This window comes from Schistocerca gregaria, chromosome 8 (assembly GCF_023897955.1).
Source record: "Schistocerca gregaria isolate iqSchGreg1 chromosome 8, iqSchGreg1.2, whole genome shotgun sequence".
NCBI classification, from domain to species: Eukaryota; Metazoa; Arthropoda; class Insecta; order Orthoptera; family Acrididae; genus Schistocerca; species Schistocerca gregaria.
Genome location: NC_064927.1, coordinates 469,738,462 through 469,760,021, shown reverse-complemented (window position 1 = coordinate 469,760,021; position 21,560 = coordinate 469,738,462). Strand labels below are relative to the sequence as shown.

General features: G+C 43.9%; 1 protein-coding gene across 14 annotated transcripts in view; it reads left to right on the top strand.

Moving 5' to 3' along the window:
- The window catches only part of LOC126284467 (myelin regulatory factor), a 1,300,448-nt gene that overhangs the window by 1,169,610 nt on the left and 109,278 nt on the right, over positions 1-21,560 (top strand). For all 14 annotated transcript variants that reach the window (XM_049983414.1, XM_049983413.1, XM_049983418.1 and 11 more), the window contains exon 2: positions 3,963-4,047. In XM_049983414.1, the coding sequence (XP_049839371.1) occupies positions 3,963-4,047 (85 nt within the window). The remainder of the gene's footprint in view (positions 1-3,962; positions 4,048-21,560) is intronic.

Here is a 21,560-nt window from a genome sequence, read left to right as displayed (position 1 = left end):
GTTGTTGTCTTGCAAACGTCCCCATCTGTTGACTCAGGGACCTAGACGTGGCTGCACGATCCGTTACAGCCATGCGGATAAGATGCCTGTCATCTCGACTGCTAGTGATACGAGGCCGTTGGGATCCATAACGGCGTTCCGTATTACCCTCCTGAACCCATATTCTGCTAACAGTCCTTGAATCACGACCAAAGCGAGCAGCAGTGTCGCGATACGATAAACCGCAATGCCGATAGGCTACAATCCGACCTTTATCAAAGTCGGAAACGTGATGGTACGCATTTCTCCTCTTTATACGAGGCATCACAACAACGTTTCATCAGGCAACGCAGGTCAACTGCTGTTTGTGTATGAGAAAACGGTTGGAAACTTTTGTCATGTCAGCACGTTGTAGTTGTCGCGCCAACCTTAGTGGCCTTATTTTGGGTCTCCAATTGGCTGGCTGTTCGAATCGTGTATGTCCAGGTTTGTGGGTCATTCGGATATGACAGTGACTCCATTTTGGGTGCATGGTAACGTGAAGGCAGGAAAACTCGTCACGGTTTTACTAGACCACTTCTGCCCATCGCAAAGGACGATCGCCATATGGCACATCGAAACCCCTTGATATTTGCGCCACCTATACACCTATACGAAAACATGCGTTTTGAATGGCGTGGTGAGCAGGAAGCGTGGACTGGTTATGAATGGCATCGCATTGTGTTCAGCAATTCACCACATTTCTGCCCTATCCCAGATGGCCATTGGCGGCGAATATGGCTGCTACCTAGGAAAAGATCGCATTCTTCCAATGGTTGAAGAGGCCCGCTGGTGTGGCGAACCATCGTGTATGACTTAAGTTAATGGCCAGTAGTGAATTTAGGGAACTTTGAAGGCACGACGGTACATCAAGGACATCTTCCATTTTCATGTGTTACCTCTTATGTGACAGCATCGTGCTGCCACTTTTCAACAGGAAATCCTTCTCTGCAGGTGGCCCACGTCCTTATGAACTGTCTGCGTAATGTTGAAGTACAGCACTTCCATGGCCAGCAAGATCCCCAGATCAGTCTCTGAGAGAACATTGGGATCAGCTCAGACTGCAATGCAGTCCCAGCGCTGGTATCCAGGATACCAAGAATCGGTTCAACAGTTCTGACAGTCTTCCCAACCAAATCAGTTCATATGTCCAGGCTACAGGTGGTGCAACGTTATACTGATAAATTGACCCATACTCTTTGCAACCACTGAAATATCATTACACATCCTGTCAACCTGTAAAGTTTCATTTTATCCCAAGGAGAATTCGAAAACTATCTCAAATATGTGTATTTCCTTATGTGTATGTTTGTGTATGTGTGTGTGTGTGTGTGTGTGTTTGTGTGTGTGTGTGTGTGTCTGAGAGAGGAGAGAGAGAGAGAGAGAGAGAGAGAGAGAGAGAGAGAGAGAGAGAGAATGCGTGTGCTTGTGTTTGTGTGTGTGTGTGTGTGTGTGTGTGTGTGTGTGTGTGTGTATTATCAAGAATGAAAGTATATTTCATGTATAAGATTCAGGACGGTCTACATGAAAAATGTTGTTATAAAAATTCTAAAACCGAAGATACACGCTTCAAAAGGTAAAAAAAAATTAACATCTTCACAACGAGAAAACAGGAGTGTATTTAGTCGGTGGTTCAAAGTGAGAAAATCAGAGCAATGGAACAGCTCGAGGTGGATGCTGACACCACTTAGAGACGTCGCAAATCCAAACTAGTAGACGCGCAGAAAAAGGAAGAAATGCAGTAACAGAAGGTAAAAAGCAAACAAAAGTGGCGATACGAGCTTCGTAGGATTTCATGTGCAGCGCGCGATGGACACTGTCGGTCCGTGACATTTGCAGGCGCTTAGCATATGACTCACCTGTTACATCATTGCAATTACTGTTGAGGCCGAGACGTGCAACGAAAATTATCCCGCAATTACCGATCCGTCCCGCTTATCTGCTATGCTGCCACCTGAAGTCTTGCCCGCAGGTCGATGTTAGCAAAATGGTCATACACTCTGCTGCTTTAAAAACTAGATACGCACTGTATGTATCACTCAGAGGCTACTCTGCCTATCTCACTTGCTAGTCACATTGTAGATGCAATACAGCTTTGCCAGCTGCACTTGTGGCTGTCCTCTTACTCACAGTACCAGTACCTGAGGGGAGGTATGGCTTTCATACTGCTCTCCGAATGTCTGCAAAGAAATGGCTGCCCACTCTTTCTCAAGTACAGCTTCTGACGCTGGAAACTGGAACCTGGAGCGAAGTCGGTGTTCTAAGTCATTCCATGACTGTTGCATTGCCGGCCGTTGTGGCCGAGCGGTTCTAGGCGCTACAGTCTGGAACCGCGCGACCGCTACGGTTGCAGGTTCGAATCCTGCCTCGGGCATGGATGTGTGTAATGTCCGTAGGTTAGTTTGGTTTAAGTAGTTCTAAGTTGTAGGTGACTGATGACCTAAGATGTTAAGTCCCATAGTGCTCAGAGCCATTTTTTTGCTATGTGTCACAATTGTTACACAATTATCTGCTTCATTCTCACTAGACAAGCCACTCGCTACGGAGGTAAATCATATATGCACCGTATGATTTTTTTAAAAAGACCTTCACATTTTAAAATTATTTGACATTCAGCTCTCTGCACAGATAAAGTGGTCTTTTTTCCGTGGTTGCTATCTCTCTGGTATACGTCTGCAGTGGATAAGAAAAGAATATTGCTTCTTCCCAAAACATGTCTTAAAACTCTGTCCGGTCAGGCCTCGGATGGCCCAACGGCACCGACCGGCCGCCGAGTCATCCTCAGCCCACAGGCGTCACTGTGTGCGGAAAAGGAGGGGCGTGTGTTCAGCACACCGTTCTCCCGGCCGTATGTCAGTTTACGAGACCCGGAGCCGCTACTTCTCAATCAAGTAACTCCTCGGTTCGCCTCACAAGGGCTAAGTGCACCCCGCTTGCCAACAGCGCTCGGCAGACCGGATGGTCACCCATCAGAGTGCTAGCCCAACCCGACGGCGCTTAACTTGGGCGATCTGACGAGAACCGGTGTCACCAGTGCGGCAAGGTCGTTGGTGCAAACAGGTCGTAGCCCCACCTAATACTGCTGGCTTTCCGCTCTTCCACAATCTACCCCACGTTTTTTAATCCTTCTTTACGAGCCCGCCAATCACGAATGTTTTTTTTTCTGTTGGTGGAAACCGAAATGCCTCTCATCTGCCCTGCTCCCATCTTCTTCTGCAGGTGCTATTACTTTCAATTTACAGCCCGCATCTTAATAATATTTTTTTTATTTTTTCCATTTTTTTAACTTCTAACAAAAATATTGTACTGTTACTGATAGCAAAAATCACATTCAATAAATGTTCGCACCCTAGGCCGAAATTACGCATCATAGGCTAGACAGTGTTCTGAGTTTGTAATGGTGGGGTGGGAGGGAGATGGGGTTAACAAGCTTGTCAATCCCCGCAACTCATGTTCGTCGCAGAGGTGCACTATTGCTGCCAGTTGAATCCAATGTCGCCAGATACAGACAGGTTTCCGCTGTGTCGAATATATGGCCATTTTTAAGATTGGCGGAAACTTTAAATCAAACACCGGCCATTTTTACATTAATTTCGAGTGTAAGGCGCAGCTGATATAAGACGCACCTGAATTTTTGAGGCAATTTTTCGAAGAAAAAAGTCCGTAAAATAAGGTACATTACCGGAAGTGAGTCCCCTATCAAAACTTCGTCTAATAAGTCCCTTCTACAACCCCTAAAAGCCTGTAGAAGGAATTTTGTGAAACATTTTGAATACGGCGTGTTGGCGCAGACGACCCAATCCCCGCCCGCTGGGAGTGACGGGGAAACAAACAGTCGTTTCACTCACTTAATCTCATGATTCAGCTTAACAATAAATATGCGCCAGCTGTGGTATGTGGAAGAGCTGCCTATTGACTCTGACCTGTTTCTCTTTATTTTCCAGGCCAGAGCGACTTCACGGACAGCGAAGCGCTGTACATCAGCCAGTTGGCAGAGTTCATCAACGATGTCAACGACACCAATACCAAGTGAGTACCTCTCTCGCATCTCATCACGTTGTTCCACTTACGTTGCAAACGGCCAAAATTTGCTATTTTTTGCAGCATAATTATTGACGACGTAATATTGGCTTTAGTATAAAAATTTTTTTGAAAAAGTGGAGGATGGTAACCCCAAATACAAACGATAGGGTTTTTTTATGGAAGTATTTGTCTGCTGTGTAGCCCTGCGTACAAGGGAAACGTGGACGACACACTGCAAAGAAAAAAAATTTTACAGATGGGTTGTTACATAATAATGCTGACGATTAGATTGGTAGATCGAGAAATTAATGCAGAGGTACTGCATCAGACTGGGGAGAAAAATAGCTTTATTGCAGGAAGAAGGGATCTTCTATTAGGACAAATACTGAGTTATCTAGGAATGGCTAATTTAATAACAGAGCTAGGTGTGAGCGAAAGATTGTAGAGTGAGACGAAGTCTTGAACAAAGTAGAAGCTTCAAAAAGTAACCTAACAAACGTCGTCTCACGGCAAAACAAGAGTGAAGCATTCTGAGAAGAGGCTGCAACGTATAACAGTATGCAAGTGAAACAGCGCGGCTACTGGAACGTTCTCCGAAGTTGATGTACGTGGATCGTGTGATTCTTGTGGGCAAGGCGTCTAACTGGCATTGTGCAACCCTGCTCTGTTTAGGGAAAAGAAGGTAGTTTTAACATGGCAACAGGAGAAATAAAAGAAGGTGAACAAGACAGGCGGAAGTACATTTCTCACTCTGGTGTAATTTCAACATAACCCTGTTCCCATTGTATATTCAACAATATTTTATAAAAGAAAACATGGTCCGTTGTTCACTGTAATGTAAATGTTCATTATTTAAACATCTGTACCTACTGTGTGTTTAATAATATTTATAAAAACAACATGATCTGTTGTAGGCTGTAATGTAAACTTTCTTTAAATCGTATATTTAGCTAATACCTAATACATTTGTTTTTTAGTAGAGATCTGATCTCACACGAACCAGAGTGATAAGCGTCGTAGAAAAATGGAAATCAACAAAACTGATCTGCAGCCAAGTTAACGCGTCTGTCGCGAGAAATAATATGACTTTTAAGTTTCTAAACGTACTGGAACTAATGCACAACGCTTTGTGACACGTCACAGCCGAATGATGGCGAAATGCAGAACAATCCTTCATAAAAGAGGAGGAGGAAATGTGGATTTTTTTGGTGGTTGGGATTCTGCTGCTGACCGCCTCATTATCAACGCAGTAGTATTGAAATGTATTCCTCAGATTCCGATATAGAAAGACTTCAGAGTGTACGAGGCGACTGACTGTAACATCTTCAGTGGCTTCAATGTTTAACAAGATTGTGAAATTCCAGCAGTGCGCTTTTACGCCAACCTTAGCTCATGCAGAAAATTTACCTTTGTTAAAGTCAGGAATTTTCATCACTCTTGTGTTTAATTGCAATACCATGTTAGCAAGATCGAGAACATCTTTTGTTTTCCGTCCGGTCACCTAAGAAGCGTATCGCCTGAGTTTTACCATATATTATTTTCTTGTGTTTAAAAGTAAAATGGCATTCCGAGCTATCGTCTCTTTTTACGTCTTTACTGCAACTGTTCGCATCACTGCGGGTTAGTTGGATCACTTGCATGGCCAGTGTCGTCAAGTTAAATACGCCGGTAAGGCTACCGCACCGTATTATCGCTGAGTCAGTGTGTACGCGTAACGCACAGCATAAAACGTATCCTCTTTGTCTTACTTCTCTGTACTCGAGAGAGGTTGGCTTCCGCTCCACGTGAAACGAAATCCAATGCGATTCGAGCAGACGCGAAAGAATACGTAGTGTAATGTTTACATGAAATTTATTCTTACGATGAACGGAGTGCAGGTTCCGTGTAATGTTGCTGCCGTGTCTGCTTGTCCACGAACCGCTCCAACGCATTGTCAACAACGTTTAACGGTCAGCCACTTCTGCTGCGAGAGGACTCTGGCGGCACACGGAGTTGGACACGCTCCGTTTAGCTGGCTAATTTCCTGGCCTCCAAATTAACCTCCCCCCCCTATCGAACCCAACCCTCGTTACTGGCTGGGATGTTCTTTGCAACACACTCTGTGGCACTGCACCTCAAAAGCATTTTGTGTCTGCAGGATTCCCAGAGTTCCTGTAACACAGAATGTTGGATCGGTAGCAATTTAGAAACAAGACGTTATTAGATCCCCAGAGAGCAGCTATCTGGATGGAACGATGTTAGTACAGGTCAAAAGGTTTACGAGCTCCTTCCGAATACTAGTGAGCGGCACAAAATAACGTACATGAAGCCATCAGGTGAGTTAAGGGAGTAGACCAGGGTGACGTTCGATTTTGGAACAGATGTAGGTGTTTTTTTACAGTAAAATAACAAACAAATTACAAAACTGACTTTTGGCCTTTACTACAAATCCCTTAAGATTGTACTATGTATGTTTTAAGAAAAAAACATGCACCCAGAGGGCGCTATACAATATCGACGAAAGGCATTCGCGCAATGCGATAGCGGTTGGTGGGAGCTCTGAACGCCATAATTTTCAACCCAGAACAAAATTTTAAAAACTGCTATTGAACTGATGATATGTCAAACGTAATACGTAGGAATTTTTTAAGAAATGGTTTTTAACAAAATGGAGGCTCTCTGAAATAAGTCAATGTTTTCGACAGAAACGTGCACCAAAACTCGAAATTAAAATATATCACAAGAATCCTAAGTGCTACAGCACAAAAAACGCCGACTCACAATTTACAAAACAGTATAACTGCATGTATATTTCATGAGTTATATAGCTCCCGCCTACTAAAAAAATGTTGTTTTGAAAAAGAAAAGAAAAGTTTAAAGTTTCAATTCTTTTTAAATATTGAAACTGAGCAAAACTGTAACCGGCATTGCAAGATTTGTGTAGTTTACTTTTCTTTCCGGTGTCGAAACGCTGTCACTTTGACGCAAGTATATCGATTAACTGGCTTCCGCTCACTAACCAACGCGTTTTTTGCACGACTCGTATTACTTTTCGTACCTTTTCCATCTGTAGAAATACCTTTGTTTGTAATTTGCAAGCATTCACGTTTTACTACGTATAGAAACAAGCGAAATGACAAGATAAGCAGACGCCAGACAAGCACGTGCTTTCAGACTGTTTTCCATAAACGAATCATTTTACGAAGAGAAATTTTGTCGAGAACAGTATTTTAGCTGACTGTTCGAAACTACTAGGACCCCTATTCCGTTGATTACAATACTACGTCCGTTGCATTCGAGCTTTGGGATGCGACAGATCCCCACGCAGTAAATCGCGGTTTTAACATATTGTAACATATGACAGACGTCATGCGAATGAATCCAAAAAATAGACTCTCTAAGGAAATTTTAAGCCAATAAAAAAAAGTAGGGTCCAAAAAATTTTTACGCTGATCTACCCCGTTAATATATTTCTTGACAGATCAGACGTCATACCCTAATTACATTTTGTTGTTATACTCTTTAGTCCGAAGAATGATCAAATGCATCTTTCGAAGCTAGTCTGTCCTCTACAAGCCTCTTCATCTCTGACTAACTACTGCAGCCTACATCCATTTGAACATGCTACTGCAACCAAAATCCATTTGAACCTGATTACTGTATTTATCGCTTGGTCTTCCTCTACACTTTGTAACCCCATACACTTTCCTCTAATACCAAATTGACTATTCCTGATGTCCTATGAACTGAACCGTTCCTTCCATCAAGTTGCGCCATAAATTTCGCTTTTCCTCAGTTCGATTCAGTACCTCCTCATTAGTTATTCAGCCCATGCATCTAATCTTCAGCATTCCTCTGTAGCATCGTATTTCAAAAGCTTTTATTCTCTTCTTGTCCCTACTGCTTATCGTCTACGTTTCACTTGCATACAAGGCTACTCTCCAGATACCTTATGTTAAAAAATTTATCCTTTTGCAGAAACGCATTTCGTGCTGCTGCCAGTCTGCATTTTCTATCATTTCTACTTCGGCCATCAATTATGTTGCTGTCCAGATACTCTCGCTATGTTCCTTAGATGTTCGGTGGGATTTATGTCGGGCAATCTGGGTGGCAAAACCATTCGCTCGAATTGTCCAGAATATTTTTTCAACCAATCGCGAACATCTGTGGCGCGGTAACATTGCGCACTGTCATCTATAAAAATTCCATCGTTGTTGGAAACATCAAGTCCACGAATGGCTGAAAATGGTCTCCAAACACCCGAACATCACTATTTCCAGTCAATGATCGGTTCACTTGGACCAGAGGACCCAGCTTCAAATACATTCAGCAAAATTCAGTCAATTTTACCTTTCAATGACTCTCATTCAATTGACGTTTGAAGGACAAACGCAAATTTTAGGATAAATTACCCAGACCACCAAAAGGACTGAAAAGTAAAAACACACACATCACATTTGCAAACCATCTCATATAACAGAATCACTACACTACGGGTATAAAACCGCCAGTGAGCATTACTAATAATTCGTAGACAGTAACTTTAAACATAAGATACACCACTTTTCTCCCTTGTACAAATTATTTTTTGAGGTCATAATTTAGGCCTTCGATTTCTGGTAGCAGCATAGGAGAATGCTAAACGAGCCACTTATCACAAACCAAAATATCCACTGCAGTAACTTTAAGCATAAGATACTCCACCCTTCTCACTTCAGCTAATTATTCTTTGAGGTTATAATTTAGCCTAGAATTTCCAACAAAGTTTTTGCCTACTTGTGATTTTCAATAAAGCTGCGATATCAGTCCATAGACTCCGAGCGGGATTCCGAGTGTGGTATTTTTCATCCTCAGGATTCCACAAACTCCTTCTTTCTTGAACTAGATTTATCAGTTTCTCACAGTCCATATTCCGTGCCTGAGGCCGTCGGCTTATTCTGCCGAAGGAAACAAACTGATTTGAATTTCAGAGATTGTCGTCAGAAATCTGTACGTTCGGACGATGAGATCGTCTGTACTGTAGCCACGCACCTTCTGGCACACTTATTTGAAACGCTCAGCCGTCTTCGGCCGATGTTGGCCGTCGTCGAAATCCATCGAAGTCGGTGCCACTCAGTTGGGATCGATTCCATGTCCGCACCACATTATTTTGACTCCTGTGCACACGTCGAGTAGCTTACCTGGTTGATAAGCCCGCGTGTAATGTGATGGCATGATGAACGTTCACTGCTGCTCCACTGACGTATCTGATGCTTACCTACAGTTGCTTGACTATCAATTGAAATGCTGCAATCTATTCGAGTGTGGAGTTCTGTCCGTAGGTAGTGATAATAGCTGGGTAAACTGTGCGAGATGGCGCAATGGTTAGCACACTGGACTCGCATTCGGGAGGACGACGGTTCAAACCCGCGTGCGGCTATCCTGATTTAGGTTTTCCGCGATTTTCCTAAATCCCTTCAGGCAAATGCCGGGATGGTTCCTTTGAAAGGACACAGCCGACTTCCTTCCCTATCTTTCCCTAATCGGATGACTTCGCTGTTGGTTCCCCTCCCCCAAATCAACCAACCAGTCTAACTGGGTAACCGTGTCTAAGTTTGCAAACAACGTAAGGGATGATTTTCTGATCGGCAGAAGAAAACTCACAGTAGCAACACACCTGTACGACATTTAGCTGTCATGCAAAACTTTTCTTCATGTGTGTTCAATTGCAAGATACTCTGCATAGTGTTTTGTTTGTAATACAGAACTGTCATCTTAAAAGAGGCTCCATCTTTCAGTAGTTTAAACTAAAAGAATATTGTTTTGAAATGTAGGGAGATGGGTGAAATAACGTTTATATTGTTCGTACGACTGTAGCTGTTCGTTGCCTACACACCTAGTTGTGCCAGGCACTGCACAGATCTGGCGTTTCAACAAGGTTGTGTAACCGTGTCTTGTTGTTTCTTAAAAAGCACCAGTGAAAATTGTTATTCTCAAGCTAGCTAAAAAAATTCTTGAAACAGGTTCAGTATTAGGCAAGAAACGTACGAGACAAAGGTCAGTTTTAACGACGCAGTTCATTCAGGATATTAAAGCAGCAGTTACAACATCTCCCCTTAAATCTTTGCATAGATTAAGCCAGGAGAAAAACATTTCTCTTGGTTCAGCCCACAGTGCAGTGAGAAGAACACTGAAATGTTACCTTTACTGCATGTAGGTTTTCCATGAGCTGAGTTATGCTGATTATGTCAGACGGGTTCACTACTGCCTTTGGTTCGACACCCTCATTAGAGGCAACATTGGCAATTTAGACCAAGTGTTTTAAACAGATAAAGCTTGGTTTCATCTCGGTGGGTATGTTAACAACCAAAACTGTCGGTGTGACCGATTGGCTCTAGGCGCTTCAGTCTGGAACCGCGTGACCGCTACGGTCGCAGGTTCGAATCCTGCCTCGGGTGTGGATGTGTGAGATGTCCTTAGGTTAGTTAGGTTTAAGTAGTTCTAAGTTCTGGGGTACTGATGACCTCAGATGTTAAGTCACATAGTGCTCAGAGCCAAAACTATCGGACCTGGGGTACTGACAAACCGCACACTTTCATTGAGTCTCCCTTACACACAACAAAGAAATTAGCGTGTGGCGTGTGGGTTCAAGGTGACGAACAATAGGACCTTTGTCTTTTTTTTAACAGCTGTGAAAGCTGCCGTCTACCAAAGACATTATCCGACAGTTCATAGCCTTACTGAAAGACGATGAGCGTAATTTCTGGTGGCATCAGGCGGTGCCACTTTGCCATACAGCTCGCTCTACTATATTCTACAGGATTTTTTTTCTGAAAGAATCGTTTCGACAGGTTTGTCGCCACCACGATCCCCTGATCTCAGTAGTCTAGATTTCTGAAGGGCTGCTTAAAAGATATTGTTTACAAGAGAAATCCACCTATGCTGCAGGGATTGAGGACCAACGTTAAGTAAGCGATCAACAAAATAGACAGGTTAGAGCTAACAAGAGTAGCTACGAACATGGTCAAACGTGTCAAGTGCATAGGAATGTATGGACATTTCCAACACCTGCTGTAATTTATAATACGATGTAAGTTTGCCCCTAAAATAACACTTCTAGGATAAATTAAGTGGGCCTCTTTTAAGCTGAACTCCCTGAACTTCGCTTGGTGAAAAAAAAAAAAAACTCGGAGATTTGCATCTGCTCGACAACTTTGCTTTTGTCTGTTGCTTAACCAGTGATGGGACAACCGACGTGTTTTAACAATCGATTGACTAGTCGATTGTTTTTTTGATCAGTCGGCCTTTTCATTCGAATGAAACTAGTCCATGCAGTCACATCAGCTTTAGGAATGTTTTCATTCACTCTCCAGGTCTGAGTGGCTTTACTTAAAAGTGAGGCAACCGGCGACAAAAGTCTGACGGTTACCGCTGTTATATGAATGTTTCCAATCAGTCTCCGGCTTTGAGTGATTTCTTTTACCCATATTCTCAGCGTGTTCGGTTGTACATGAATAGTGACGAGAGTTGCTAACCTTTGAGAGGTAAATAAAGAGAGGTCAATAAAAAATATATATTTAAAAATGAAGTACTGTGATAGATAAAAAAATATACTCACCAAGCGACGGCAGGAGAACATAATATTATAAAAAGATTATACTTATTCAAGCTTTCGGAGCCGTTGGCTTCTTCTTCTGGCAGAATGGTTGAAAGCCACTAGCTCCGAAAGCTTGCATAAGTAGAGCCTTTTTTTACATGTGTGTTCTCCTGCCGCCCATTGATGAGTAGAGTTCTTACTACACAATTACATTATACTGTCAAAAATTGATTATTTTCATTGTTATAAAAATGAAGTACGTATTTTTAAAATTCGTGATTTTATTTACTTAAATAACGAATTTTTTGCTCTTCTGGCTTAAATATGGATTTTTGGTTCGTTGTATAAGGTTAAGAACTGGAGTTACATTATAAATTACATCGAAACAAATGGCCAATTACTCTTTTGTTTAAATTTATTGAAGCCCTATCTAACTATTACCGCTCGTTTGCACCAATTAACGATAATTCTATTTCGAAATGGCTCAAATGGCTCTGAGCAGTATGGGGCTTAACATCTAAGGCCATCATTTCTCTAGAACTTACAACTACTTCAACCTTACTAACCTAAGGACATCACACACATCCGTGCACGAGGCAGGATTCGAACCTGCGACCGTAGCGGTCGTGCGATTCCAGACTGAAGTGCCTAGAACCTTTCGGTCACAGAGGCCGGCTTCTATTTATAGAAACGGTGAGGTGATGTCGAGAAAAACTATTTAAGACACAGTTTGTTTTTAATTGTTTAGTTACTTAAATCACTCGCTTTTTAAGCTTTACTGTACGGATGTAATTTGTTTTGCGAGAAATATTCATTAATTTTCTTTGAATCTCCTTAATTAATATAGTTTCAGAATATGGATCATCCTTGCAGAAACGGTATACCGCATTGAATTTATCTGTAGAATCACCTTTTATCATATTATGTGAATTCTTCCACTCCCATGTCACTGAGCGTTTTGATGCAGACACCAATTTAACTATTAAACAAACATCTACTCGTAAAAATATCGAATCGGTTATAAAACTGACGACAGGCGATAACAGAACGCTGTCAACAATAATGATTTAACAATGGCAAAACGATCGAATGTTTCCGCTCCCAACTGAATGGGCCGGATCGTGTCGACTGTTTTCATTCGGTCGCTTCGACGAACTGATTTCGCTCAAAAGAATTAATAAATGCTTAAAACTACAACCGAATGAGTCGATTATTTTCTAATAATCGTATGAATTAATTGTTTTTATTCTGTTTTTCACATCACTATTCTTGGCGTCAGACTCACTACGTTGACATGCAACGCATCTTCCGAAAGACGAAAACCGAATTTCGGAAACCGTTCTTCACTGTCGTGTTTACTAGTTAAAAGTCTGAAGCGGAGTCGCTAGCCCAGTTTATTATGGTGCCTGGAAAACGGCTATCGGTATAGTCAGCATAACTTACACTATGTTGTTGTTGTTGTCTGCAGTCCTGAGACTGGTTTGATGCAGCTCTCCATGCTACTCTATCCTGTGCAAGCTTCTTCATCTCCCAGTACCTACTGCAACCTATATCCTTCTGAATCTGCTTAGTGTATTCATCTCTTGGTCTCCCTCTACGATTTTTACCCTCCACGCTGCCCTCCGATACTAAATTGGTGATCCCTTGATGCCTCAGAATATGATCTATCAACCGATCCCTTCTTCTAGTCAAGTTGAGCCACAAACTTCTCTTCTCCCCAATCCTATTCAATACTTCCTCATTAGTTATGTGATCTATCCATCTAATCTTCAGCATTCTTCTGTAGCACCACATTTCGAAAGCTTCTATTATCTTCTTGTCCAAACTATTCATCGTCCATGTTTCACTTCCGAACATGGCTACACTCCATACAAATACTTTCAGAAATGACTTCCTGACATTTAAATCTATACTCGATGTTAACAAATTTCTCTTCTTCAGAAACGCTTCCCTTGCCATTGCCAGTCTACATTTGATATCCTCTCTACTTCGACCATCATCAGTTATTTTGCTCCCCAAATAGCAAAACTCCTTTACTACTTTAAGTGTCTCATTTCCTAATCTAATTCCCTCAGCATCACCCGACTTATTTCGACTACATTCCATTATCCTCGTTTTGCTTTTGTTGATGTTCATCTTATATCCTTCTTTCAAGACACTGTCTATTCCGTTCAACTTCTCTTCCAAGTCCTTGTCTCTGACAGAATTACAATGTCATCGGCGAACCTCAGAGTTTTTATTTCTTCTCCATGGATTTTAATACTTCCTCCGAATTTTTCTTTTGTTTCCTTTACTGCTTGCTCAATATACAGATTGAATAACACCAGGGAGAGGCTGCAACCCTGTCTTACTCCCTTCCCAACCACTGCTTCCCTTTCATGTCCCTCGACTCTTATAACTGTCCTCTGGTTTCTGTACAAATAGTAAATAGCCTTTCGCTCCCTGTACTTTATCCCTGCCACCTTTAGAATTTGAAAGAGAGTATTCCAATCTACATTGTTAAAAGCTTTCTCTAAGTCTACAAATGCTAGAAACGTAGGTTTGCCTTTCCTTAATCTTTCTTCTAAGATAAGTCGTAAGGTCAGTATTGCCTCACGTGTTCCAATATTTCTACGGAATCCAAACTGATCTTCCCCGAGGTCAGCTTCTACTAGTTTTTCCATTCGTCTGTAAAGAATTCGAGTTAGTATTTTGCAGCTGTGGCTTATTAAACTGATTGTTCGGTAATTTTCACATCTGTCAACACCTGCTCTCTTTGGGATTGGAATTATTATATTCTTCTTGAAGTCTGAGGGTATTTCACCTGTTTCATAGATCTTGCTCACCAGATGGTACAGGTTTGTCAGGACTGGCTCTCCCAAGGCCGTCAGTAGTTCGAATGGAATGTTGTCTACTCCGGGGGCCTTGTTTCGACTCAGGTCTTTCAGTGCTCTGTCAAACTCTTAACTCCGTATCGTATCTCCCATTTCATCTTCATCTACATCCTCTTCCATTTCCATAATATTGTCCTGAAGTACATCGCCCTTGTATAGACCCTCTATATACTCCTTCCACCTTTCTGCTTTCCCTTCTTTGCTTAGAACTGGGTTTCCATCTGAGTTCTTGATATTCATACAAGTTACAACTTACACTACTGACCATTAAAATTGCTACACCACGAAGATGACGTGCTACAGACGCCAAATTTAACCGACAGGAAGAAGATGCTGCGATATGCAAATGATTAGCTTTTCAGAGCATTCACACAATGTTGGCGCCGGTGGCGACACCTACAACGTGCTGACTTGAGGAAAGTTGCCTGGTGAAAAGTTGTTGTGATACCTCGTGTAAGGAGCACAAATGCATACCATCACGTATCCGACTTTGTTAAAGGTCGGATTGTAGCCTATCACGATTGCGGTTTATCGTATCGCGACATTGCTGCTCGCGTTGGTCGAAACCAATGACTGTTAGCAGAATATGGAATCGGTGGGTTCAGGAGGGTAATACGGAACGCCGTCCTGGATCCCAACGGCCTCTTATCACTAGCAGACGAGATGACAGGCATGTTATCCGCATGGCTGTAACGGATCGTGCAGCCACGTCTAGATCCCTGAGTCAACAGATGAGGACGTTTGCAAGACAACAACCATCTGCACGAACAGTTCGACGACGTTTGCAGCAGCAAGGACTAACAGCTCGGAGACCATGGCTGCGGTTACCCTTGGCGCTGCATCACAGACAGGAGCGCCTGCGATGGTGTACTCAACGACGAACCTGGGTGCACGAATGGCAAACGTCATTTTTTCGGATGAATCTAAGTTTTGTTTACAGCATCATGATGGTCGCATACGTGTTTGGCGACATCGAGGTGAACGCACATTGGAAGCGTGTATTCGCCATCGCCATACTAGCGTATCACCCGGCGTGATGGTATGGGATGCCACTGGTCACACGTCTCGGTCACCTCTTGTTCGCACTGACGGCACTTTGGACAGTGGACGTTACATTTCAGATGTGTTACGACCCGTGGCTCTACCGTTCATTCGATCCCTGCGAAACCCTACATTTCAGCAGGATAATCCACGACCGCATGTTGCAGGTCCTGTACGGGCCTTTCTGGATACAGAAAATGTTCGACTGCTGCCCTGGCAAGCACATTCTCCATATCTCTCACCAACTGAAAACGTCTGGTCAATGGTGGCCGAGCAACTGGCTCGTCACAATATGCCAGTCACTACTCTTGATGAACTGTGGTATCGTGTTCAAGCTGCATGGGCAGCTGTACCTGTACACACCTTCCAAGCTCTGTTTGACTCAATGCTAAGGCGTATCAAGGCCGCTATTACGGCCAGAGGTGGTTGTTCTGGATACTAATTTCTCAGGTCCCATGCACCCAAATTGCGTGAAAATGTAATCATATGTCAGTTCTAGTATAATATGTTTATCATCTGTGTTTCTTCTTGGTGTAGCAATTTTAATGGCTAGTAGTGTAGATGCAATCGGCGCCTACTTATCAAAAAGCCACTTCGTCCATATTACTCGAAAATTTTTAAAAAGAAGACGAAATCTGACAGTCCAAGTACGTTTCAAAACCGGTTGCGTTTACATGGGAGCGAAAATCGATTGTGGGATTGGAAAACAGGTAACCTGAAGCGGATTATGGAAACGATTTTAAAGCAGTGTTTGGAAATCGGTTTTGGGTGCCGCATGTGTTTACATGTGTGTCCCGAGTGTTCCCATCACTACGCTCGGCGCCGGAGTAGCGCACGAGGAATTTCCCGCGATGACGCTGCTTTCCAGAGTGCAGCAGCAGTCACTTGTTCTCAGCTCGGCGCGGCGTTTACCTGTTGAGGAGCGCGGTGCGCCCAGACATCGGGTCGCGTGCCTGGCTTGGCTTTCCGCCTCAATATTTAATGATCCGGCCGTACGCGGACAGGCAATCTCGGCCGCCCGCCCCGGATAAACAGACGGGGTCGGGCCGGCGGTGAACCTCAGCCGAGATTTACGACGGTACGCGCCGCAAACGCAGCTCGCCGCTCGCTTCGGCTCGAGAGCGCCGTTGCATGCGCCCATTTAATGCCCCCAACCGCCTAGCTCAATAAAACCTTTGACAGCCGCGAGAAATGTGTTCTGTGTTTACTAGTCGTGGGGGCGCTCCTCCCGTTCCGCGGTGCCCCCTATATTTCCGTATGATTAGCCGTCTCTCTCTCTCTCTCTCTCTCTTTTTCTCTCTCGCCGTATAATTGTCGTTCGTCACAGACATGGGAAGTAACTTTTCTAAATGCGGCTATAAAATTCTTTGACTTGGAGCCGGAACGTCCAGCTCCCATACCAAACTGTACCATAATAAAAGAATGTGAAATGATTTTATTTTACTGTGCAATTGCTGAGGTGACACAAGGCATGCGGTAGCGATATGGACATACAGGGTGGTCCACTGATAGTGACGGGGCCAAATATCTCGCGAAAAAGCATCAAACGAAAAAAATACAAAGAACGAAACTCGTCTAGCTTGAAGGGGGAAACCAGATGGCGCTACGGTTGGCCCGCTAGATGGCGCTGCCATAGGTCAAACGGATATCAACTGCGTTTTTTAAAATAGGAACCCCCATTTTTATTACATATTCGTGTAGTACGTAAAGAAATATGAATGTTTTAGTTGGACCACTTTTTTCGCTTTGTGATAGATGGCGCTGTAATAGTCGCAAACGTATAAGTACGTGGAATCACATAACATTCCACCAGTGCGGACAGTATTTGCTTCGTGATACGTTACCCGTGTTAAAATGGACCAATAGCGGAAAAGGTCGATATCGTGTTGCTGTATGGCTATTGTCATCAAAATGCCCAATTGGTGTGTTCTATGTATGCTGCTCGTTATCCTGGACGACATCATCCAAGTGTCCGGACCGTTTGCTGGATAATTACGTTATTTAAGCAAACAGGAAGTGTTCAGCCACATGTGAAACGTCAACCACGACCTGCAACAAATGATGATGCCCAAGTAGGTGTTTTAACTGCTGTCGCACATCAGTAGCAGATAAACTGCGCGACAATCGGGAATCTCAAAAACGTCGGTGTTGAGAATGCTACATCAACATCGATTGCACCCGTACCATATTTCTATGCACCAGGAATTGCATGGCGACGACTTTGAACGTCGTATACAGTTCTGCCACTGGGCACAAGTGAAATTACGGAACGATGACAGATTTTTTGCACGTGTTCTATTTAGCGACGAAGCAGCATTCAGCAACAGCGGTAACGTAAAGCGGCATAATATTCACTATTGGGCAACGGAAAATCCACGATGGTTGCGACAAGTGGAACATCAGCGACATTGAAGTTAATGTATGGTGCGGCATTATGGGAGGAAGGATAATTGACCCCAATTTTATCGATGGCAATCTAAATCGTCCTAAGTATGCAGATTTCCTACGTAGTGTTCTACAGATGTTACTACAAGATGTTTACTGCATGACGTAATGGCGATGTACGTCCAACATGATGGATGTCCGGCACATAGTTCGCGTGCGGTTGAAGCGGTATTGAATTTGAATAGCGTATTTCATGACAGGTGGATTGGTCGTCGAAGCACGTTCACCGGATCTGATGTCCCCGGATTTCTTTCTGTGGGGAAAGTTGAAGGATATTTGCTATCGTGATCCACCGACAACGCCTGAGAAGATGCGTCAGCGCATTGTCAATGCATGTGCGAACATTACGGAAGGCGAACTACTCGCTGGTGAGACGGATGTCGTTACACGTATTGCAAAATACGTTGAGGTTGACGGACATCATTTTGAGCATTTATTGCATTAATGTGGTATTTACAGGTAATCACGCTGTAACAGCATGCGTTCTCAGAAATGATAAGTTCACAAAGGTACATGTATCACATTGGAACAACCGAAATAAAATGTTCAAACGTACCTACGTTCTGTAGTTTAATTTACAAAACCTTCCTGTTACCAACCGTTCCCCTAAAATTGTGATGCATATGTTTGTGACTATTACAGCGCCACCTATCACAAAGCGAAAGAAGTGGTCCAACTATAACATTCATATTTCTTTACGTAATACACAAATATGTAATAATAAATGGAGGTTCCTATTTTAAAAAAACGCAGTTGACATCGGTTTGACCTATGGCAACGCCATCTAGCGGGCCAACCATAGCGCCATCTTGTTTCCCCCTTCAAGCTAGGCAAGTTTTGTTCTTTGTAGTTTTTTCGTTTGACGCTTATTTCGTGAGACACTGGCCCCGGTCACGATCAATGGACCACCCTGTATACAGATGGCGCTAGTATGACGTACACAAGGTATGAAACGGTAGTGCATCGGCGGAGCTGTGATTTGTACGTCGAAAGGTTTACGACTTGGTTACGATTGCACAACGGAATTAATAAGACTTTGAACGCGTAATGATTAGTTGATACTAGACGCATGGGGCATTCCATTTCGGAGATCGTTAGGGAATTCAGTATTCCGAGATCCACAAATTTCAGGCATTACCTCTCACCACGGACAACACAGCGGCCGACGGTCGTCACTTAACGACCGAGAGCAGCGGCGTCTGCGTAGAGCTGTCAGTGCTAGCAGACAAGCAACACCGCAGAAACGAATGTGGGACGCGTCACGAACGTATCCGTTGGACAGTGTGGCGGAATCTGGCGTTGATGGGCTTCGGCAACAGACGACCGATACGACTGCCTTTGCTGAAATCTCGACATCGCCAGAAGCGCCTCTTCTGGGCTCGTGGCCATATTTGGCTGGTCCTAGACGACTGGAAAACCTGGGCCTGGTCAGATGAGTGCCGATTTCAGGTGGTAATAGTAGACGTTAGGTTCCGTGTGCGGCGCAGATCCAAGTAGCCAGCAAAGCATTGTGCACGCTGGTGGTGGCTCCATAATGATATGGAGGACTCAGCAGGACCAGCCATACCTCTGAAGATGTCCAACGTAGTAATGGACGAAACGTTAGGAATAGAAGAACTGCATGGACCACGGCCATATAACCCGGAAGAATTATCAACAACAGTACTATCCGGTCGTGAAACCCTTCCTTGTATGATATGGACTGTGTTTACATGGCATGGACTGCGTCCTTTGGTCCAACTGAACCACTTCGACACCATCTGCAGCTATTCACGGACTTCATGTCCGCCCCCGTTAGCTCAGTGGTCAGCGCGGCGGAACGCTACGCCATGGGGCCCGGGTTCGATTCCCGGCTGGGACAGGAGATTTTCTCCGCTCAGGGTCTGGGCGTTGTGTTGTCCTCATCATCATTTCATCCCCATCTCCGACGCGCAAGTCGCCCAATGTGGCATCGAATGCAATAAGTATTTGCCCTCGGCGGCCGAACTTCCCCGGATGAGGGAACTCCCGGCCCACAATGCCGTACGCTCATTTCCATTTTCCCCGGACTTCATGTTACCAAAAAATGATGGCATTTTTATGGATAACAGTGCGCAATGTCACCAGTCCACATGTGTTCGCGATTGGTTTGAAGAGCATTCTGGACAGTTCGGACGAACGAGTTGGCCGCCCAGATCGCCCGACGTGAATCCCGTCAAACATTTATAGAACATAATCGACAGGTCAGTTGGCGCACAAAATCCTGCGACGGAAACACTTTCGCAATTGTGGACGGATAAAGAGGCAGGACGACTCAATACTTCTGCAGGGGACTTCCAAAGACTAATTGAGTCCAGAATGAGGTTTTCACTCTGCAGCGGAGTGTGCGCTGATATGAAACTTCCTGGCAGATTAAAAACTGTGTGCCGGACCGAGCCTCAAACTCGGAACCTTTGCCTTTCGCGGGCAAGTACTCTACCAACTGAGCTATCCAAACACGACTCACGCCCCGTCCTCACAGCTTTAATTCTTGAGCACTTGCCCGCGAAAGGCAAAGGTCCCGAGTTCGAGTCTCAGTTCGGCACACAGTTTTAATCTACACAAAGTTTCGCTAGTTGAGTCCATGCCACGTTGAGATGCCACACTACGCCAGGCAAATGGAGATCTGACACTATATTAGCGTATATCCCGTGACTTTCGTCACGTCAGTGTAATTAGAAATACAGAGGTTCGACCAGAATATGGGAACACTGCGACAAAAGCATGCTTGAACATGCTCGCCAAACCTGCTGGTCGCGCTGTTGTATTTGACCGCGAACGGCAGCTGTGGAATGTCCTCAATGCGCCGCAAATGTCAGTCGAGGTAGGAACAGTATTGTGTGTAATCGTAAGTGCATTATGTCGGAATTAACTGAATTCGAACGTTGGAAAATTGAGGGTGCTCCCGACACCAAGGTAGCCGAAGCCTCTGGTGTTTCAAGAGGTACCGGATCGATCGTTTACACCACATACAGGGAAAGTGGAAAAGCGGCAACTGCTAAGTCACAAGTGTGTGTGTGTGTGTGTGTGTTTTACGGTAAGAGAGAAAGAATGAATTGATTGTTGGTGTTAATACCGATCATCCTCCTCTACCTCCTCTGCATTACTGCAGGTGACGTGTCTCTGAGCACATTTGTTCTGTGTATGCAGTACACGTGAGGCGCCTAGTTGTTTCCACTGCACTGTGTGGAATACGAAGGTTCTGTTATAGTTCACTAACCTGCTGTCTTCACGTTGATGTCCTCAGCGCAGAAAACAGCACTCAGGTCGTAGGTTCTGCATCTTGAAGGCTGAAACTGACTTTTAGCGAGGTTCTGTTCTGAAATAATGTACCACTTCTTTGGGATGCCACTCGCGTATTTTAATATAGCAACACGAGAAGACTACATGATCTTAATACAGCACCTTCTGATACACGAAATTACATGATCATACACAGTGTTTACGAAAATGTATCTTTAGACTATTTAAGGCACGTGTCTGTGCCTCATGACCACCGCAGTGAATCTTTAATACTGAATACTGGCAAACACATCCTGCCACAGACAACATGACTGTACATCTCGGCTGCCTAATGCAGAGTGACG